Below are 22,410 nucleotides of genomic sequence, written 5' to 3'. Positions count from 1 at the left end.
GGCAGTGTTCAGCCACGTGATAACAGCACCTGTTTCCAGCACCCACAGAAGAAGGCAAAACCCAGGTTAGGTCTCCACCAGCCTGGAGTCAGACTCCTGGGAGGGAAAATCATTTTAGGATGAATTACCAGAGAAAACATGGAATTTGTTTATTTCAGGGCTTTTTTCCCCCTTCCTGCAAATGTATTTTATCCCAGACGCAGAAGTACCCCTCCAAACGCACTTCCCCACCCCCACATACATATCATCTTATTGTATATCAAAGAAAATTACATCCTTCAGGTCTCGGAAAGCTCTGTTATACTCATTTTGCATATATATTGTATATTACTCAGGGAGCTGGGTGGAGAAGAGAGCTTTGTTGTGCATATTTGTTCTGGCTATTGTTTATGCAGGTCTGACTGAATGAGGGAACAGTGGGTATCATTTCAATTTCTGATGTCAACATCAAATTACTTATTTAATTTCATGCCTGGCGAAGCATTGTATAGCTACACGCAAAATCATTTCACTTCATTTGTTATGCTGTGTTTTCGTGGCGATTGGCTTGCCTTCCAACTGACAGCTTTAATTACGACATGAATTTGATTGCACTGCCGAGGAATTAACATAATGCAACAAAGCATTTAAGGGCCCTGCCTTATAACACTCCCTACACCGGCACTCACAGACAGCCACATGATGAACACAGGCACCAGTTCCTCATGTACCGTGAAGGCCCGCTGGAGTGTGTCAGCATTTGCCGGAAAGCAAACAGAACCTTACAGTCAGACGACCCCCATTCTCTAATCCACTCCACTCACTTATTCTTGTTTTAATAGGCAAAGATTTGTGACATTAAGTTGTGATTTCTGGACCTGGCAGAAAACTTTGTCAAAAAACTCTTCTCATCTACTTTGCATTGACATTTCCTCCCCTTACTCCCTTTTCCACCATATTTTTTCTCAGCCAACTGCCAGCTTCCTTCAATCATAGCTGGAAAATTTGAACAGAATCGACATCTCTGAAACAAAGAGATTTCTCCTTGTCCAGCTCTATGTTCCCAGGACTCTGACTGTGGCCTGGTGTGCAGGTCACCACTCCTGGTTGCCAACAGGCCCTCCACCATTAGACACAAGGAACAAACAAGTTCTGAGAGCAGCAACAGGCCAGGAGATACGTGCACTGACAGCCCATGACACAAAGGCCCAGGAAACATCTTGGTCACATATGCCTCATCTAAGTCTGTATCGAAATACAGCTGCAAATATTGGAGAGCAGTAACATTTTCCCAAGTCAGAAATTCCATGAAGACCCTAAACCATGGGCAACGATAAATTAGGCTACAAAAATGGAATAATGTTTAGAAACAGCTATTTATTGTTTAAATGTGTTAGGTTAGCTATTCATTTATAGGTGAGCATTTAGGGATTGGTACTGCTTTCTCGTGTTATAGAAAAAGAGACAGGCAGCAAGAGGTAAAGGCCTAGGGAGACAGACAGGTGGGGGTGTCCCGGCCACTGAACCATTTGATGACATAAAGTTGATTTCAACTTTCTGTATTTTCCATCTGTTCCTAATGAGAGGAGGGGTCTTCCATTTTTCCAGCTTGAAGAGAGGAGGCAAATGCTGGCCAAACTATATACTTAACGTGGCCATAGAATCCAGAAAAGCCTGAGTCAAACTGAGGCTTGAAAAGGAGACACTTCTAAAAGGAGACGTGTTTTTAAAATGCAGCAAAAAGCATTAAAAAATAGCATTTGAAATAATACCATACACCCATGTTTAGGTTTTTTTTGAATAATGAAATAGGCTTCATTCTTATTTCTTCGAGTAGCAGAGTGGCCAATTCATTCATATTTTCATGTAATAGGTAGAAATGAGAGGTATAGAGAGACTGAGAAAATAGAGTAGGAGAAAGTGTTTAGCAGTTTGCATGAGAAGACAAGGACATGAAAAAGTGCCAGCCAGCTGGCTGCCTGAGCCGTGATTTCTGGGCTCATTATAAGGCATCTCCTGTTTAACATGGTCTTTTCATTCTACTGTGTTTTTTGCAGATTTGACCACTGCTCTAGCAATTGCTGCAAATTACCCATCTCGATCTCATTATGTTGCAAAGGAGAGATTTCTTACAAACACGCTGCCTCATTCTCCCAGCTACCATGGGCTGCAGAACAGTAATAGGATGCGCCGTTGAAAGACATTTTCCAGGAGGTAGAATGATGCTGCTGACATTCAAGACTGCAAGTGGATATTCATTAAACCTCATTCCACTCTTCCTCACTGCTCCCCACCTGGCTGGCTTTCCATCTCTGTCACTAAGCTATCACTGAAGCTACTCATTAAACTCGTGGAGTTAACATTTCTGTGTTAACAGGTTACCTACAACAAGGGATTTCAAAATTGATTATCCATCTAAACTAGATGTGCTCCATTCATTAGAGATCTACACAGGGAGGCCGCGGGTACCATCTCCGCTCCCTGAGTATGAAATGGATGTGCTCCACCCTCAGATGAGACGTGTGTTCTGACCCCAGGGCTAATTTAAATAGGATATTTAAAACTGTTCCAAATCACCAATTGTGTCTGACATCCCTGTCTACCCACCTCCATTAATGCTGTTCTCTCGTGGGAGTAAAAAGCAGAAACATCATGGCCAAGTACAGGTCTTACAAAGGTCACAAAACAAGCTCATTTATGGATTCTTCATAGCGTTTTAGGAAACAATGACAATTAAAAGAACATGAAATCTTAATCCTAAGACATGTGCCTTGGAAATAAGATTACTAATAGCTGCTACAGACGCAAAACACTATATTTGAATGGGAAAATGAGCTCCCAGGAGAATTCAAGTAAAAATGGGCGGAGGGTAACAACTTGATAAAAGCAAGAGGCATGATGGATACGGTCACTTCCAGCTTCAACTGCCCAGCCCTCTGTTATAACCCACTTCAGGCTGTCACTAGCTCTCATTCACACTCAACAGCTTCTTGGCTTATTTTGCTGATTTCGTTCTTGCTCTCATCGTTATCTGCAGTTCTTCATATAAAAGGCAAAGCAAACAATTTAAAGTAAAAATTATAACAACGTTCCTTTAATATCTTCCAGACACAGGCTTTTAAACTAATAACTTACAGCGGGTTGGACAGCATCTCTCTAAAGCTCACATTCAGCAGAAGCCTCAGAATGTGATGAAGGTTAACCTGACTGGCATCAGCGTGCGGGGGCCACGGGGCCCCCAGACACTCGGTCCCACGCTGGTCTGGTGTTACTGTGAGGATGCTTTGGGATGAGTTTCATGTTTCGATCCATACACCGAATACAGCATACTGCCCCACCCTGATGTGGCCTGGGCCTCATCCAATCAGTTTCATAAAACAAAAAAATGATCATCCTCAGCATAAGAGGAAACTCCTGTCTGACGGCCTTCAAGCTGGTACAACGGTTTTTCCTGCTTTCAGACCCACACTGAACCACTGACTCTCCCTGGGTCTCGAGCCTTCTGGTCTGTGGCCTGGAATCACACCATCAGTTCTGTGGTTCTCGGGCTGCTGCACTAGGGCAGGAACTGACCATCACCTCCCCTGGGTCTCCAGTATCCTCCCCGCTGACATGGAGACTTGTCAGCCTTCCTCACTGTACATGCCTACGCATTCCATAGGCTGTTTCTCTTGAGAACCGTGACTGATACAAGTATAATGACCTTGTTTAGAAACAGGGCCCTTAAGTGGGGACCCTACTGCATGGAGGTAGGTCCCAGTTCCGATGATGGCTGCCCGTATAAGAAGGGGAGGACACACATAACTACAGAGAGGGCAGACGGCCATGTAGAGACGAAGGCAGACGCTGGCTGGTGCAGTGGGAAGCCAAGGAACACGGCGGATGGCCAGAAGCCACCAGATGCTAGGACAGGAAAGGAAGGATTCCTCTCTAGAGGCTTCAGAGCGATCACGGTCCTGCTGACACCCTCATGTTGGACTGCTGGCCTTGCAAACTATGAGAAAATAGATTTCTGTTGTAAAGCACTCCCTTGTGGTCACTCATTACAGCAGCCCAGGAAACTAATACAACACCTCATCTCATCAGACTCGGAGGAGAAACGGACCACGAGAGTCCTTCAGGTCTGGACTAGATTTTCTTCTAGGGTACAGAGAAGCTCACTGACGCTGAGGCCGGGTCTGTTTCTCCCTTCATAGTCGCCGGTAAGTATGTGGTCAGCCCGCTGCTCCGTCCCATCCTCTAGCCACACTGGCCCTCTCTCTTCCCCTCAGACATGGCATGCCTGCCCCGACCGAGGGCCTTGAGCCTGCCTGTTCCTGCTGCCGGGAGTGCTTTTCCTGCAGGTCTGCACAGGGCTGCCCCTTCTCTCTAGTCAGGCTTCAGGCAAACGTCACCTACACAGAAAGGCCTAATCCAATCACCCTCATTAAAACAGCAACACACCCCCTCCCACCTTCATTACTGTTCTGTGCACTTCATAAATGTATTACATCAGAAATAATGTTACTGTTTCCTCACAGGTTTGTTGTTTGCCTCTCCCGATAGACTAGAAGCTTCCTGAGGGCAGACACTCCATTCTGTCCTCCACTCAACCTCAAGTGTCCAGAACTACACCTGACACAGAAAAGGCATAATCAGTATTTCTGGACAGTCAGAACACTGATGTACCCAAGAAAACACATACATGTACAGTGTAAGAAAGGAAAAAGGCATACACAAACTGTTAGGGGAAAACAATCTGTCATAAAAAAATAAGAGAAAAAAGAAGAAACAGAATATTAAGAGTCCTTCGGGTCTGGACTAGATTTTCTTCTAAAGTACAGAGACGCTCACTGACGCTGAGGCTGGGTCTGCTTCTCCCTTCACAGTCACCAGTCAACGTGGCATGGAGTGCAGCCTCCATAAAGGTTTGGGGGGAGGGTGGGAGAAGGGAGGGCTGGGCAGATGCTTGCGTGGACTGATGAGAGACGGCATGTGGGACCGATAACTCAATAAACCCCCAAACCTGGAAGAGTTGCGGTAGGAGAAGTGGTATCTCAGAAAGAAGCACAAGAAATGCATCAACTGAGATCCTATTAAAGGGACTAAAAAGCTACAGAACAGGAAGATTAGAGAACTATTTAGCATAGGACTTACTAGAATTCAATCCCTTTTCACTATTTTTTAAAATATTTCAATTCCTTCAATGTCTTGAACACTTAGAAAGTACTAAACATATTTCTGCCTTCTCATTACTAAAAACCAGACCCAAAATTCTTTCAGAGGAAAACTAGAATCATATCACCATACTAATCTCAATAAAGCATTAAATGAGTTTACTTCCATGGGGTGCTGGGAAGGGTTGGCTATAGGGAGTGACACAGGCTGGCAGGAGGAAAAGGGAAAGAAAAAAGAAAAGAGGAAACAAAAGAAACAAAAGTAGAAAGACTAGAAAGAGCATATTCCTTAAGAAAAAGAAGGTGGTTCAAAGGGACTACGTATCAGGTCCAAGAGTAGGGAAGCAGAGGGACCGGGCACATGCAGAGGTGGCTTCATAGCTGCTCCTGGAGAGCTCTGCAGATAACCAACCCCCAGGAGAGGGGACTCTGAACAAAAGATCTTAAACACGGAAGTTCAAGTGTGTGCTCTGGCTCGGGAAAACAACTCTGGAAGCACTGCAGAGCACAGTGCAATCTCGGCGGGGCAGATGAAACCACTGAGAGGTCCCAGGAGTTATCCCTGTGAGGCATGGTGAGGGCGTCGGAAACACCATTAGTGCCAGTCAGACCCCAACACCTCTTCACAGACAGTCAGGAGGTAAAGGAGACGAATGAAGTGGGCGGATAGTTCAGACAGAAGAAGGAACAGAGCTTGGCTTGGAGAATCTCAGCTCTGGGATCCAATACTGGGGCAGGGAAACAAGAGGACAGTTCAGGGGTGAGAGAAGTAAGTCAGGAGACTTAGGATAACTAGGGTTTTGTTCGTGAGGCAGAATCCCGTCCATCATGATTGAGATATGCAGGCTGGCTTGTCAAGTTGACAGTTACAAGGGAACTTAAGGTAAAAGGGTAAGACGGTTCCTAAGGTAAGTTCTACATCTGATGCAAAAAGGAAGCGGATGAGTATTTCTGAGTAGAGGAGGTGCTTTAAGCACCAAGAACTGTGCTATGTGATTCAAACACCAGTACTGGGCAATCTGTAGAGACCTGTGAGGTTGGTGTTCCTATTTCACAGATGAACCACAGCTTAGCAAGGCCAAGTTCTTTCCTCAAGGTTGCACGTATGATCAATAGCTAAACTGCAATTACAACTGGCTGTGTTTGTAATAAATGCCCATGATCATTTCACAATTTGAGGCTTTGTTTATAAAGATTCTAAGTTGAGCCCCTAAGTTGTGACAACTTCTTCAGTTGCAAAATTCTGTTTAAGAAGTACGTTCACTCTTGAATAACTCATCATGAACACTGATATATTCAATTATGCTCCTTCACTTTTTCCTTTGTGAATAGTCTAAATAAGTTACTATATATCTTTGAGTGGACAATCTAAAGTCCATACAGACAAATACTCCCTCCTGGCAGTATGGCTCGGGGATAAGTAATTTAGAAAAGTCAGGCACATTTGGCTTTTAAGCTTTACCCATGAGCCAGCTCTACTGGAATTCTTTATCCTTATTCCTTTGCCTGTCCAATTAAAAAAAAAAAAGCTGGAATAATATAGTATCCTGAGTAGCTGCCCTTGAGAGTAAGCCTCAACTGTCAAAGCTCCTGAAAATATTAAAAGTGAGCTGAAGACTTCTGGGAATTTTTACCTCAGCTGAAAAACCAGTAGTGGGCATGATGGACTAACAGGGACCCAATATACTCTCCCACTTTCAGTAGCTTAAGCTACTAAAGAACCAGGCAAACTGTATGAAAAAGGGTTTTTAGAAACTGGGCAATAGGCAGTACAGGACTGTGATCTCAGAGAGAAGAAAAGCAGATGAGGTGATCCTGACACCTGCTCCAGCTAACTACCTGCAGGGAGTGTTCATGCCTCCATGATGGGGTGGGTGGGGGATGACCCAGGTGGGGGATGACCCGGGTGGGGGATGACCCACGTGGGGGTGACCCGGGTGGGTGTGACCCACGTGGGGGTGACCCGAGTGGGGGGTGACCCGGGTGGGGGTGAGCCAGGTGGGGGATGGCCCAGGTGGGTGGGTGACCCAGGTGGGGCCCAGCAGCATTCCTGGGTTGAGAAAATAGAGTGGATAAGCAAAGGAAGCCAAGGTAGGGGGAACAGGCAAAGCAGAGGACGGGAGAGGAGAGAGCTTCCCAGAGAATCACAGAAGCTAAAAAAGGTTCACCTCTGGGCTTCACCTGCATCCACATCAGCTTGTCTGTGGGAGGACAGTGCCCAAGGTAAAGGGAGAAAGCACAGGAAAGGAGCATGTGACAATGCCCAGAGCTCAAGCAGGGCACGGGAGACCTGGTATTCCCACTAGCTGGGGCGGAAAAACCTTGTGATGCCTCGGGGACCAGACAGGGTATTCAGGACAAGGGAAAAGTAGCTTTAAACTAAAGGCTGTTTCTGCTCTTCTTTCATCTTTTAACAGTGTTGCTGCATAAAGTATGAATTTCAATAATTAACACGCAACATGAACTAGAAGTACTTTGTGGACTGGCAGAACTGCTAAAGCCCTCATTTTCCTTACGTCATTTCTGATGTGCTAAAATGTACATATAACATAAAGTTTGACATTTGAGCCATTTTTAAGTGTACAATTCAGTGATATTAGTCACAATTTGTGTAAGACAGTTTCATCACCCCAAATAGAAACTCTGTAACCATTAAGCAGTAACTTCCCCACCCCTCTACACCAGTCCCTGATAATTCCTGTCTTAATTTCTGTCTCTAGAAATTTGCATTATCTACATACCTCATATAAGTGGAGTCACGCAGTATTTGTCTTTTTTACATCTAGCTTCTTTCAGTTAACATAATGTTTCCAAGGTTCATCTGTGTTGTAACATGAATGTGAACTTCATTTCTTTTTATGGCTGAATAATAGACCATTGTCCATATACGCCATGCTTTGTTTATCCATTCAGCTGTTGATGGACACTTGTGTTGATTCCACCTTTTGGTTACTGAATGCTGGAATGAACACTGGCAGATAAGCACCTGAATATCTGTTTTCAATGTGTTTCGTTACACACCTAAGTGGAGTTGGTGAGGATATGGTATTTCTGTATTTAGCTTTTTGCGAAAGTACCAGGCTGTTTCTCACAGTGGCTACACCATTTTACATTCCCACCAGCATGTAGAAAGATTCCAATTCATCCATATCCTTGCCAACACTTATTTCCTTAAAAAAAATTGTAGCCATCTCAGTAAATATGAAGTGCTATTTCATCATGGTTTATATTTGCATTTCCCTAACGCTGATATGTATAAGCATCTTTCATATGCTTATTTGACAATTGTACATCTTCTTTGCACAAATGTCTACTCAAGTCCTTTGCCCATTTTTGAATTGGTTTGTTGTTGAATTGTAAGAGTTCTTTCTATATATGGATATTAAACATGTATCAGTTACATGATTTGCAAATATTTTTCTTACAATCTTTTCACTTTCTTGATAATACCCTTTGATGCACAAAAGTTTTTAATTTCGATGAAGTCCAATTTATCTATCTTCCTTTTTGTTGCTTACACTTTTGGTGTCATATCTAGGAAGCCACTGCCAAACGCAAGGTCATAAAGATTTACCCATATGTTTTCTTCTAAGAGTTTTATGGTTTTAGCTCTTACATCCTGGTCACTGATTCATTCTGAGTTAAGTTTTGTACATGGTGTGATACAGGGTTCTAACCTCACTCTTTAGATTGGGGAAATCCAGCTGTTCCAGCACCATCTGTTGAAGAGAAAATCTTTCCCAATTGAATGGACTTGGCATTCATGTAGAAACTCAGCTGGCCAGAGATGTCTGGGTTTCTTTTTGGACTCTCAATTATATTCCATTGCTTTATATGACTATCCTGATGCCATTACCACACTGTTTAGATCACTGTGGCTTTGTAATAAGTTTTAAAATTAGGAAGTGTAAGTCTCCTAACTTTGTTTTTCTTTTTCAACACTGTGTTTTCTGTTAGGGGGCCTCATGCCATTCCATATTGTCGCCTTGCAGCTGCCGACTTGAATGCTCCTGCACACTGATCCTTTGAAGTCATAAGGGAGTGTCTTGGAATGCTGAGACCCGACAGAATGATCTCGGTAAAACTTCCTTATCCGGTGGTCTGGGAATGCTGAGGCCATCCCGGGGATCATACGTGTGAAAGCACAACTCGTGCTTGATCACAATGAGTTTCGGTGAAGCAGCTGCCAGTCTAATCGAATCAATTAATTGGGTATAGATATTCAAATTGACTTCTTTGTGACAGTTGTAAATAAAAGTTATTCGTCCGCCAGTATCAGGGCTCCACTCTCTCGGTCTGCAGAGACAGGATGATCGCTGGCCCACAGAAACTCTATTTTTGACTCTTGTGATTTCTTAGCCCTTCGCCGCCCCTCCTCGAGCCCCCCAGCCCTTGTCACGCGGGACATGATACCATATGAATCTGAGTATCTGCTTTTTCATTTCTGCAAAAAGACTTTGGAGTTTTCAGAGGCATTGCACTGAATCTATAAATTGCTGTGGGTAGTATTGACATCTTAACATTAAATCTTCCTATACATAAACATGGGATATCTTTTGCCAATTTATTTTCATCTAATGAAAAGTATGTTAAGGGCAACCCGTCGAGGATCTCAGTGACTGTACAAAGCTGTGTTCTTGTCCCCTGGCCTAATGTGGCTGCCAGCTCTCCATCCTATGACAAAATTATGATAAAGTAATCCTGGAATGATTTCCAGGATCAATAAGATCTTGCAGTAAAAGCAAAACAAAATCTTAGAACAGCTACTTAAGTATTATGTATTGTTAACATAACAAAATAGGTAAGAAATACTGTTATAGTTTTATTATTATAGTTTATAGTTCCATCACAAAATTAATAAAACATAAACACATAAATATTTTTATATACAGACATATTCAGCAAAAACTGAGTTAATAACCTTTATATATATAATTGCTATTATACAATATTAAAAGAAGAAGCAAATATCTATAAACTATTAAGATTACTGTAGAAACAATTATACTTTGTTTATTCCACTTAATCCTTGTAAGAATTCAATGTTCCATACACCACATCTCACCCTCTATCTCACAGATTTTCCTGAGAGGTGTAGGAAGGTAACTGTCCTGGGCAGTCCAGCTTGGCTGCGGGGGAACCAGGTGGGAGATTATCATAGGAATAACTCAATGTGTTGCAACGGCCCCCATCCTCTTATGCTTATGGAAACCTCTCAGTAAAAAAAGCTTCGAGCATATTCCTAAGATACGTGTGTTTATAAGTTATATAGACAAACTACTTCCTGCTTATTAAATTGGATATTAGTAAAGTTTAATTTCTTTACTTAGAAAATAATAAGTACTAATATTTTCCTCTGGCAACACACTGGTCATCCGTACACCATCATGAAAACAGATGCTTTAGAGCATCCAAGGAAGAAGACAGGAGGCGATGGCTTTGCTCCTGTCACACACCCCGCCTGCTGCTTCTGGAAACTCAGACGCGGAATCGCTGTATGTTTCTTAAAGTATTGTCTCATTCATCTACTGACGTGCCTGTGTCGGTACCAATAATAAAAGTCTCTCCCTACTTGATCAATTTTATAAGAAAGTTTCCAAGTGGTGCTCTCAGGGGCAAAGATGGGTCAAGAATCCTGTTACATGGCATGTTAGGGAAGAAGGAAAGAACGTCCCAAAGGGGCCAGGTGGTTCCCAGAAGTGGTTGGTTGGGGGGAGGCTGTTGGCGGGCAGGAGACTGGAGAGGGATTAGAGCCAGGTCGAGAGAGCTGACACATCCCTCAAGAGCTATGGTGTGTTCTCACAAGTTTCTCCCCCAGAAATCAGTCAGGAAACTTAGCTCCTTCTCTAGCCAAGTAAGTGACTGGTTAGTCACCCCTCCCAACAGAAATAAAACAGCAGAGAGGGACTGTTACCAATCTCAGAGGGAAGAAATCACAAATATGTAGCCCATAGTAGAAGGATGCCGTTTCCCAGTTGTAGCACTGCCTATTCCTTTCATTGAACACTAATATTAAAAGTATTATCACTTTCCTCTTTTACCTGTTTTTGCTAAGTTGACAAATACTCCCACCTACCTTATAATTTGTTAAAACACATTTTCGGTCAAACTAGAAAATGGAATGACACTGTAACACAAGGCTCCGCCACGTGTACATCAAGAAAGGTTACACTGTGAGAGCTAGATATGCAAGTGATGTGCAGGGACGGGGCGCTGGGGACCTGAGGCTCGACCCAAGGAACGTATGGCCTGGTGGTTTGTCTGATTGTTTTCACACTTACGTCGCTGAGCCTTTCTCGGGAGCTGCTCCTGGGGCAGCCCTTCGATTCTCCGCTGGCGCTCTCACTGTCGCTGTCCCTGCAGCTGTTCTGTCCTGGCTTGAGCTATAGGCAAGACACAAGAAACAAGAAAGGTCAGTGGTCTCCTCACACAGCTGCTTCTTTGCCCCTGTTCTTTAAGCCTGGTCAAAAGGGAATAATTTAATTAAGGTCTTGATCTTTACCATTTTCTCAGTTTCTGAATAGTGCCAGGCAAGCTGCCACTGAAAGAAACACAGAGGGCAGGAAAAGCAAAACATTCACCATAAAATGCCAATGGAGATAGGAGTGAGCAAGCCTTAAATAAACACTTTGAAAAGTCTAACAAAGGTTCATAAATCTTGGAAAGTAATCTTCCCTCAGATTCTTCCTCTGTTCCATTGTCATTTTTTTTTCAATAATAAAAAGACCCAAAATACTGAACGTGCTAAAGCCAAATTACACCAACTATAACTTCCCACCTTATTTATTCTGTCCTCTTCTGAAAACAGCAATGACAACAAAACAGAACAAAACACAAGGTTTCCTTATCCTAAGAGGAAATGATGAGATGCTAGATGTTACCCTTTAAACACTGGGAAGACGCTTAAGGATTCTGTTTGATGAGAAAACATTCTAGAGGTTTCCTGCCAGATACACAGCTTAAGTAAATTAAGCCAGCAACCAATAGGTATTAAGTCCCACATTTGGGCCTGGTAGAAAGCACTGGAGATATGGTGATAAACTAAAAAAAAACAAAACCCTCTGATCTTACAAAGCTTACATTTTAGCAATTTCTACACATTTACCCAGCTCTGGTTTTCCATATAAATGAACAAACACACAGAGTTGCAAACATCAGTCTTTGTAAGACTGAGTCACACACATGGAAGATGAGTCTATCTGTGACATCATCACCAACCCCATCTGCAGAGACCCCAAGCAATTCATCCAGGTGACAAGACAGAGCCCCTTTACAATGTCCTCAATCTAGCAAGGCAGTGCGAGCAAAGCGAGTGTAACAACACAAGGAAATATGTGCTAAAGAAAAACCAAAAAGTAGCCAGTGACGTTCAGAGTGGAAGTGATTTCTGAAGCCTTGGATTTTAATAGCCGATTGAGCTCATATGGTTGAGTGGAAAGAAGACACCGCTGGAGAAGGGTGGGAAGGAAAGGCAGGGATAGGAACTCGCGAGGAAATGATCAGGGTCTTCTCAGAAACAGAGCTCCTTTGGGGAGGAAATAGGGAGAAATATTAGAGAGGAGGGCGCAGATCAGAACACATGGAAAGTCTCAAACAAAATACAAGCCCCGTATTTCTGGGCAAGAAGGAACTTTAAAGAGCAAGAAGGATAACAGGTTACAAAACTTTTGCCCACAGGTTTTCATGTGGCTTTGGGGCCAAAGGGGAAAACGAAACAAGATGAATGGACAACCCATCGTCAGCATTCCTTGTACCATTAATGCACCTCTTTAAAGGGTGCAGTTCAGACGGCACTTTTGATCATACAATCTAATCAGCGATCCACATATCCCCACTATATAGAAATTCCTTTTTTTCTTTCAACCTTTCTACCAATCTTCTTCTACCACCTTGACAGGGCCCGGGCACGTTCAGGCACACACAAGCAGGGGCCCGGAACACGAGACCCGGGTATGTCCAAATATGTGTAGGCTGGTGGGGTGCAGGACACAACCCCGGAGCCTGCTGTGCAGGCGCAATGGCTCCGGTTACATAAGCCCCTATGTAAATATGACTTACACTTGCAGGAGGGAGCATGCGCACTCCCATGCGCTCTCCTCCCCCAAACCACTATATAAGGTTGCTATTGCTGATTAAAGACGCTGGTTCCTTTTCACGTTGGCTCCATGTGCCTTTTATACACTGGGCATCTCACCACCAAAACCTCCCCTGCAACACCCCTGTGAGGACATGTGGTGTAGTTGTCAGGATGAGGTGAGTGCCCCCTCTGCCCCGTTGGAGGAACTGCCCCAGGTAGACGGGATGTGACCCCGGACATCCTTTTGGTACCTGGTCGCGGCGTACCTGCTGGCTTGGACTCTGCCAGAGGACTGGGACGCCGTGCGCCCCCGACCGAAAGATGTCCACAAAACCCTGGAGGCGTTGGAGCCGAATGTCCACTGGTGCACCAGGAGGTGGCCAGCCGAGAGGCCCAGATGTTCCTAGCAGTCATACGACATGCTAGCTGTGACATTCAGCAGTACGCAGGCCGGGTGCAGCAGTTACAGTGTTGGGAAGAGGATCTGGAGCAACACCTGGTGGTGGATGAACACATGCTCCAAGGGTCCCCCGAGTTGGAGGTGCCCTCCCGGGCTAGCAGCCCACCAGGGTTGGTGCGGTGTGCCCGACTGGTGGTGCGACAAAAGGTGGAAGTCAAGGAGCGCTGGATCCTGGAGGCGGGGCCGCCAGACCAGGCAGTCCGTGAGCCACACCTCCTACACTATGGACGTGGCCATGGAGCTGCGGGCACTCGCCAAGCAACGCAAGCAGCGTCTGGGTGAGTCGGTCCCCGCTTGATTGTTGCGCTTGTGGGATGACGGGGCCGACAATACGGAATTAAGCCCCACCGAGATGGCGCAGCTGGCCAGCGTCACCATGGTGCCCTCCTTGTGGCAGCATTTGCAAAACGTGCCCCAGACCAACCCCCAGCCAGTAATCAGACCCTAATTAATTGGCTCAGCTGCTACCCGTGCGGTCTGGGACAATGCAGGGGACTTGCCAGAGCATGTGAGTAAGTGGACCACCTTCTTGGACTTGGTGTAAGTCATACGGGAGATGGGCATGTGACAGATGATGTTTGCCTTACAGTATAACAGCCCCGATGAAGAGATATTTACAGCCCGCATGAAAGACCTTATCCTTGCTAATGGTCCACCTTTGGCACCATGGATGCCTTATTAGCCCCCTATACAGACAGACCAGTCCACGAGGTCACAGGGGGCTTTGGCTAGACTGGGAGACACAGAAGTCCGCCGGCAAGGCCCGACTGTGCAGGCGCGGACTGTATCCAGAAAGGGCATGAATCACCCCCATCCCCCGAAGCAGGCTAGGAAGCCACGCCCAAGGGACAAGGCGATGGGGGGGGGCCTGTTAAGGTGAGCCACCAGCAAATGTGGTTTGACCTGGTGGCCGCTGGGCTGGCCGAGGAGAAATCAGATGACCAGCCCCTTGAGGTCCTCTTGGCCCTCTGGTGGAAGCTACAGTTGAGCAGAAGTTTACCACATTACCTCCGAAGGAACAGAAGGGGACTGCCTGAGAGTTGCGCCTAACTGACTTCCTCCCAGGTTAGGGAACGGGCCAGGGCACCTGGTTAACGAGGGAGCTGGATGACCTGAAGCTGCACGTTGAGCTCACCATATATGGGTCCCCCCTGAAACATGTAGCAGGTGCTGGCCCTCGTGGACACTGAGGCAGACAGCACCCTCATATACAGCAATCTGGACCATTTTCAGGGCCCGAAAGCCACTATTGAGGGGTATGGTGGCCGGCACATCACGGTACATAAAGTCTCCATCACCCTGGGCATCAGACATCTACACATCCCCGCCCCCCCCCCAGAAACTATCAAGTCTATGTGTCTCCTATTACTCAATACATCCTCGGGGTGGATGTGCTCAGGGGACTGACCGTCATGACGACTGTGGGGGAATTCTGCTTGTGGGTGCGCGTGGTGAAAATGGTGGTTAGAGGACATCCCCACCACACATCCCTCCACCTGCCACAGGCCACCTAAGTGGTTAACATCAGACAATATCATCTGCTGTCCGGTGTGCATGAGGAAATCGGGCGTACTATTTTGAAGTTGGAAAAGGCAGGGGTCATAGCCCCTTCAACTCCCCGGTCTGGCCAGTATTGAAACCAGGCGGTTCCTGGAGAATGACAGTAGACTACCGGGAGCTGAATAAGGTGACTCCCCTGCTGTACGCCATTGTTCCAAACATTACAGAATTGATGGACCACCTCTCGCAGGAATTGGGACTGTTCCACTATGTGGTAGACTTGGCCAACACCTTTTTCTCCATTGACATTGACACTGCCAAGCCAAGGACAGTTCTCCTTCACCTGGGAAGGCAGACAATTGGACCTTTCATGTGTTACCACAAGGCTACCTGCACAGCCCAACCCTGTGCCACGGGCTGGTAGTGCAGGATTTAGCCTCCTGGGTCTAGCCTCGGACGGTGCGCTTGTTTCACTATATAGATGACATAATGTTAACTTCTGATTCTCTTACAGATTTGAAAACTGCCGCCCGCAGTCTCCAAGATGCCCTAATGGGTTTGGGGTGGGACATCAATGAGGACAAGGTCCAGAGCCCTGGCTACTCTGTCAAGTCCTTGAAAGTTATATGGTAGGGTAAGACAAAAGTAATTCCCAAGGCGGTCATAGATAAGATTCAAGCATACCCTCGACCAGACATGGTGAGGCAGTTACAGACTTACTTGGGGCTACTGGAGTTCTGGCGAACCTTCATACCGCATTTGGTGATGCTAATGCGACCCTTGCACTGGTTGATTCACAAAGGGGAGCCCTGGGATTGGTCCCCTGAAGCCAAGCAGGCGTTCAGGGCGACGAAACACGCCGTAGCACAGGCCCAGTCCCTAAGGATCGTTGACCCAACCCTGCCATTCCTCCTGACCATCCACGTGGAGGACTCTGTGTTTGGCTGGGGTCTCTAGCAAAAACAGGGCATGCGGAATACTCCTATCAGGTTTTGGTCCCAGCTCTGGAGGGGAGCCGAGGAACGATACTCTTGGTGGAAATACAATTAGCAGCAGCGTTCGCCGCCGTTGACCTGTGAAAGAACCACAGGCCCACACCCGGTCATGGTGCAAACGACCTATTCAGTGGAGGGCTGGCTTCGGTCTTGCACAACAAGGCCGCAAACTGGTGTGCCGCAAACACCAATGTTAACAAAATGGGGAGTCTATTTAGAACAATGGGCTCAGTTCTCCACTAGTCTATTGGCCCAGGAACTACATGCTCTTTGGGGGCCCATTGCTTTCTTCTCTGAGCGAGCAGAGAATCCTGTGGAAACGGGAGAGACTCCCAACCCTTTTGAGGATGGCAAGTCCCCAGTGCTGGGAGATGTCTGGTACACAGACGGGTCTTGCCGAGGGCAGTTGCCCACATGGGCAGCTGTAGCCGTACAACCCCTCACTGACACCTTTTGGTATGACACAGTACCAGACGCTCCAGCCAATGGGCTGAGTTACGGGTGGTCTGGATGGTTCTAACCAAGGAACTTGGCCCGGTACACATTTGTACTGACAGCTGGGCCATTTATTGAGGCCTGACACTATGGCTGCACTGATGGGAGGCCCAAGAGTGGCTGAGTGGCCACTGCCCGCTATGGGGCAGAGACCTCAGGGAGGACTTTGGAGACGGGGCTTGGGTATGGGCACCACTGTCGATCACATTTCAGGCCACCGTCCACTGCAGGCACCCAGCAATGATGCAGCTGATGCCTTAGTGTGAATATGCTCGCTCACAGTGCACCCAGAGCCCGCTGCCGTGGCTGCATGGCTCCATAAAAAGCTGAGCCATGTGAGTGTCAGAACCATGAGATTGGTGGCTACCTGTTGGGGCTTGCCACTAACAAGGACAGAGGCACAAGCCATTCAACAATGTCCTTCATGTGCAGAACACCACCTCCAAAGACAGTGCTTGTCCACCTCCACAGGGTCCGTACCTCAGGGGGCATGGCCGCTACAAGACGGGCCAGTAGACTATATCGGGCCACTCCCTGCAGACTAGGGAGCCCGCTACTATGCCCTAATGGCGGTAGACACCGCCACCGGGCTGGGCTTTGCTTATCCTGTGGCCACGGTGGACCAATGACATATGCTCCTAGCATTGGAGCACCTGTTGGCCGCCTATGGCTGGCCCTTGCCATATGATGCCAGTGATTGAGGCGCCGACGTTATAGGTTTGTAGGTTCAAAACTGGGCAAAGGACAATGATGTCCAATGGCAACTACACGTTCCATACCGACCTCAAGCTGTTGGTATGGCTGAACGCTATAACAGGTTGTTGAAGAACATGTCAAGAGTACTGGCCTCCCAGTGGAAACACTGGAAAAAACAGGTAACCAGGTACCAGTAGCTGTTTACCTGTTGAAGGAGCAGCCACGGAAGACTGGTAAGGCCCCACTGGATTAGGTAACCAAGGAGCTCCTGCAACTCTTATGGGTCACAGGGACCAAGGACCCGGAGGTACAGCCAGGCTAATGGGGGGATGGTAATCCTACCTGCTCCATCCACGGTAGCCCCGGTCAGACGCAGGAATGGACCTGGCTGTGGCAAGCTCAGGTCACCCAAGAACCCTGGTCACCCTGCTTGAGCCCTGGGAACAGGGTCTAGAGAAGGGCCTGGAGGTCACACGCTGGCTTGGGCACTGGCCCTTCATGGTACAAGTGACTTTACCAGTCAAGGCAAGTACTACACCTTTGGCCTATACCCCTGTACACAGTGGACCTAACCCCTGGCCCCCTACCAACGACCCATGGAGCACCAGAAGCTGCTCCCATACTGGCTATGGTGCTATCACAAAACAAGCACGTAGCCTGCATTTTGTGGGAAGGCTGGGACTTACCCATGATAGTCTCTTTATCTGCTCTGTTGTATCGCCCAGGTTAGCTACAGGAAACAGCATACTGTGCTGGGCGCACACCTTTGCCCAGGTGCACAATGCCTCACACTGCTGGGTGTGCACGGAGCTGCTAGCAAAGACTGATGAAGGATTGCCCTGGCGAGTCGCCCCTGCCACTGGTACCAACTGGACAGACCTCCAGCGCTGGGACCAGAACAGTCCAGAGGGGAACACTCACCGCTGCGCTGCTGAAGCCCTCTTGTGAAGGCAGCGCCACAACTCCCCTCTCCTCAGCAAGGCTGTGGACAATGGCTGGGGTGGTTGGTGGGAATTCACGTAACATTGTCTCACCGTGCTCCTCTGTGTGTCAAACAACGAAATCCCATGGTTCCAAACTGTACGGTGGGTTGGTTACCTGAGGAGCTCTGCCTCAACATTACGGTTGTAACTAACCCCACCCGCTGGTGGGATGGACGACGTATAATCGGGACAAAACCCAATGATTTCCTGCCAGGTGATGCTATCTGGGTTTGTGGTCGCTATGGCTGGCCGTATCTGCCAGCCCGATGGACCGGCCGCTGCACTTGGGGGTGCCCCTTTACTCACAGCCGCCTCCTGCCCATGGTACCCCAACGGCCAGCCAATTGGGACCCAGTTTACCATCATTGGCACTGGGAAAAGTGGGTGGCCTGGTGGTTTTACACATCTTGTTGCCAGGGGGTAAAGTGATAGACGGAGAGCTACAGGTGGAAGCCCTTACCGAACACCTTGCGAATGCTCTGAACGTCACACAGCCTCTTTAGCCTTGCTCCTTGATGAAATAACCCAAATGAGAAAGGTGGTATTGCAGAACAGGATGGCCCTAGACCTGTTAACTGCTGCACAAGGGGGGACATGTGCCCTCTTGCACGTTGAATGCTGTGTATATTTCCCGGACAACCAACAAAAGGTACAGGAGACCTTACAGGAAATAGACACCGAGGTTTCGGCGATCCAAGCCCTGCAGGACCCCCTTACGCATTGGTGGGACTCCCTGGGCCCTTCGTGGCGGTGGAGGGCAGGCCTTATCTTGGCAGGTATCGCCACCAGCCTCGTGGTCCTCTGTTGCTCCATGTATTGCTGTTGCAGTCTTTGTGCACGGAGACACGCACTTATGGTCAAGTCCCAAACCGCCACCCTGCAGGGGGTGGACTGACAGGACCCAGGCACATTCAGGCACACACGAGTGGAAGCCCGGAACACGAGACCCAGGTATGTCCAAATATGTGTAGGCTGGGGTACAGGACACAACCCCCGGACCCTGCTACGCAGGCGCGTCGGCTCCAGTTACATAGACCTTATGTAAGCATGACTTGCACTTGCGGGAGGGAACATGCACACTCCCATGCGCTCTCCTCCCCCAAACCACTATGTAAAGTTGCTATTGGTGATTAAAGACGCTGGTTCCTCCTCATGTCGGCTCCGCGTGCCTTTTTAACCCTGGGCATCTCACTGCCGAAACTTCCCCTGCAACCCCCCAGTGACGATACACCTTCTTCAAAAATCCCCTTCTCCAGAAGTCTTCTCTTATGGAACCCCCCCAAAATGATGCTAATTTTACTTTGTATCCTCCTGAGCCCTTAAGTACTTAGCTTCCTCCTAAGTTACTGCCAAACCTGCTAATTCTCAGTTAATTCAGATGCAAGCTATGTGAGCCTTTTCTTATTACTATGGAATAAAAATTCAGAATATTGTCATTCTCTTCAAGTTTTCATTTTTACACTTAATAATAAAGGAGGATTTAATCTAAAATGAACATCACTTTCAATTTCTTGAACATGTCACGTCCATGTCTGCCCTCCACTTTTCCCACTAGATTTCCTCAGTCTGGAATGCTCACTGTCACCTTCTCTGTGCTTTTCAGGTCAAGGTTTTATTAAAGCTCAGGCAGTATATCCTCCGCTAGTCTTTGAAGAGCTCTTTTGCTCTGTATTTATGTTTTAACACATGCCCACATAGCTAGCTAGCATATCATTATTCATTAAATACCTTTGATAATTATCACATATTTTATAGTTGAAAACAGCCTACTGTTACACATATTTGTACTGATGATAAAATCTGTATGTGGAGTGGGCCCTAATTCCTAAGCAATGTCAAGAATCTCAGGCCACTGGAGTGCTGAGTTAAGTACAGGTAGGTAAAGCTGCCTCCAATGTATAGATAAAGAAACAAGCTAAGCCAATGATGTGCTGAGAACGCGGCAGGAGATCCAGGACTAGCCCAGGTCTCTGCTGCCCACTGCTCGCTGCACTTTAATGCTCAGGGCCCATTTAGAAGTGTACATTTAATGTGGACATAATCAGTCTGCGGTATGTTCGTATCTCCATAGAATATACTTTTAATACATTTGTGGTACCTGACTGCATTCAGAAAGAACTCTTACAAGGCGATATTTGATCAAGAGACGTTTATTAGAAACTCAGTCCCCCAACTTAGATGAGAAACAAACATCCAGGAGTAATTAAGGGTATTGAGGCATGAAACTTTTCCTAGTATCCAACTGGTTTAACAGAATCTGGGTTTCGCATTTGGGTCTTTTCCCCGCTTCTTCATGAAAGGAAATGAGTTCCACAAGGCCTAACAAGAGCCTCCGGTGGCCCTGACGTAAATGATCTGACTAAATGTTGATCTAGGCTGAGGGCAAAACCCAAGAAAGACTGAGAGGAAGCAGCTTGCCAGCCGTCCCCATGCCCTGCCAGCCAAAGCACTTGGGCGAGTGTTCTTTAAAGAGCCTTCCATAATAAAATCCACCCGCACGCTGCCTCTTTTTCCTCCAAAGCCAGGCTCAAGTTGAAAGAAAACTTAGGATTTTAAGCTGTCAGACAGCTCAATATTTCAAAGAAATGGATTGACTACAGTAAGTACTAAAGCTAAACCGCACGATTTCAGGCAAAAGAAGTATTCATTCCTAATCCCATGAATACATTTAAAACTGGCATTTTCCGCCACATCCAATGGATCATTTGGGGTAGCATAACTAACTCAGAAGTTGTAATCCTTCATATGAAATTCCCAGTTCTTACCTGCAACCAAGAGACATTACGAAGGCCAGGTGCTGACTTAAACATTTAAGGACCTAAGGAAAATTGATCTGCTTACATTGATTTCTCCCAGCATGCATGGCGGCTCTGATATAAGAAAGCTTTGGTCTAAGTGATGCAATGAGATTTCTTACTATCAGCTTGTAGATGCTTCAGGACCTCATTTATTTAACGATTACTGTAATTTACTCTCTAGTTCCAAAAGTTCCTTCCTATTAGAATATTATATGTTTTGGTCACCAGAATTAAAACAGACAAGAGGATGCTAGTTATCTGGCATGAGTGACAGGAATTCTATCAATAAGATTAACATATTTTATAAAATATAAGAAGCCATTTCTTTTTTCATTATATTTCATTGTCAACAATACATTCTCCAAACTCTGAAACTGTGAGCTCATTACAGGCTTAACCATTATTAATGGCTCTTTAAGGAAATAACGATCCATGATTTTATCGCTGCTACTGAATATATAACAAAGTCCCATCACCCAGATGAGTGAAGGTGGAGAATTCTGGGCACATCTGCCAGGTCTGAGAGCCTGGCTACGCCGCCCTTTTCAGCTTGAGTATGGAGAGTCCCAACAAGATGCTAGCTGCTCAGTAGTTGTCAATAACCCTTCAAACAAAACTCATAGAAGAATAAAGTACATGGAGAAGGTATCTGTGCCTGGAACTCGAGAGGACTGATGTGAATTATGCAGCCACGCAGCAAAGCATCCAAAAGTAATCTCCCACCGTAGACGTGTTTCCTCAGAGTAGCATAAATCCTAGTCGGACTGCTGAGTTCTCTGACAGGGATCTAAATGAACTCCATGCAAGGTGTTTAAAATCTGCCAAAAAGCACAGCATCGTCTCCCATTTCATGAAATTTGTAATACACCTTCACTAACATCAAAGCAGCAAGTATTTAATCTTGTAAAAATGTTTTGTTTTGTTTTTTTCAAAACTAACTGTCCACAAATGGGGAAAGTTTCATAGATTGGGTGGGATCTGTACTATTTTATTCCTTAGGTTTTAAAGGTATTTCAAATGAGAGATGCAGAAGCAAACTGAAGAACTTAATGAAAAAGCTGACGTATCAAAATGAGTTAACAGGAAATTACTACTACAAATAAAACTACAAAGTTGAATAGAAAAAACATTTTCTTAAGAAATGAATAATATTTTGTACTTTTAATGTATCCTAACAAGTTGTGCCAAAAAGCTAAAAATTAAATTCTGGAAACTAGGGCAGGGCAAGGAATTTGTGCAAAATTTCTCTGGGGTCATAGAATCAGATGTTC

The 22,410-nt window shown here is 46.2% G+C and overlaps 1 protein-coding gene across 6 annotated transcripts in view; it reads right to left on the bottom strand.

The window, feature by feature from the left end:
- Window positions 1–22,410, bottom strand: part of AUTS2 (activator of transcription and developmental regulator AUTS2) — a 1,181,390-nt gene that overhangs the window by 613,537 nt on the left and 545,443 nt on the right. For all 6 annotated transcript variants that reach the window (XM_019654461.1, XM_019654460.1, XM_019654462.1 and 3 more), the window contains exon 3: window positions 11,417–11,518. In XM_019654461.1, the coding sequence (XP_019510006.1) occupies window positions 11,417–11,518 (102 nt within the window). The remainder of the gene's footprint in view (window positions 1–11,416; window positions 11,519–22,410) is intronic.

Source organism: Hipposideros armiger, unplaced genomic scaffold (genome assembly GCF_001890085.2).
Source record: "Hipposideros armiger isolate ML-2016 unplaced genomic scaffold, ASM189008v1 scaffold_223, whole genome shotgun sequence".
NCBI classification, from domain to species: domain Eukaryota; kingdom Metazoa; phylum Chordata; class Mammalia; order Chiroptera; family Hipposideridae; genus Hipposideros; species Hipposideros armiger.
This window is presented reverse-complemented; position numbering and strand designations above follow the sequence as displayed.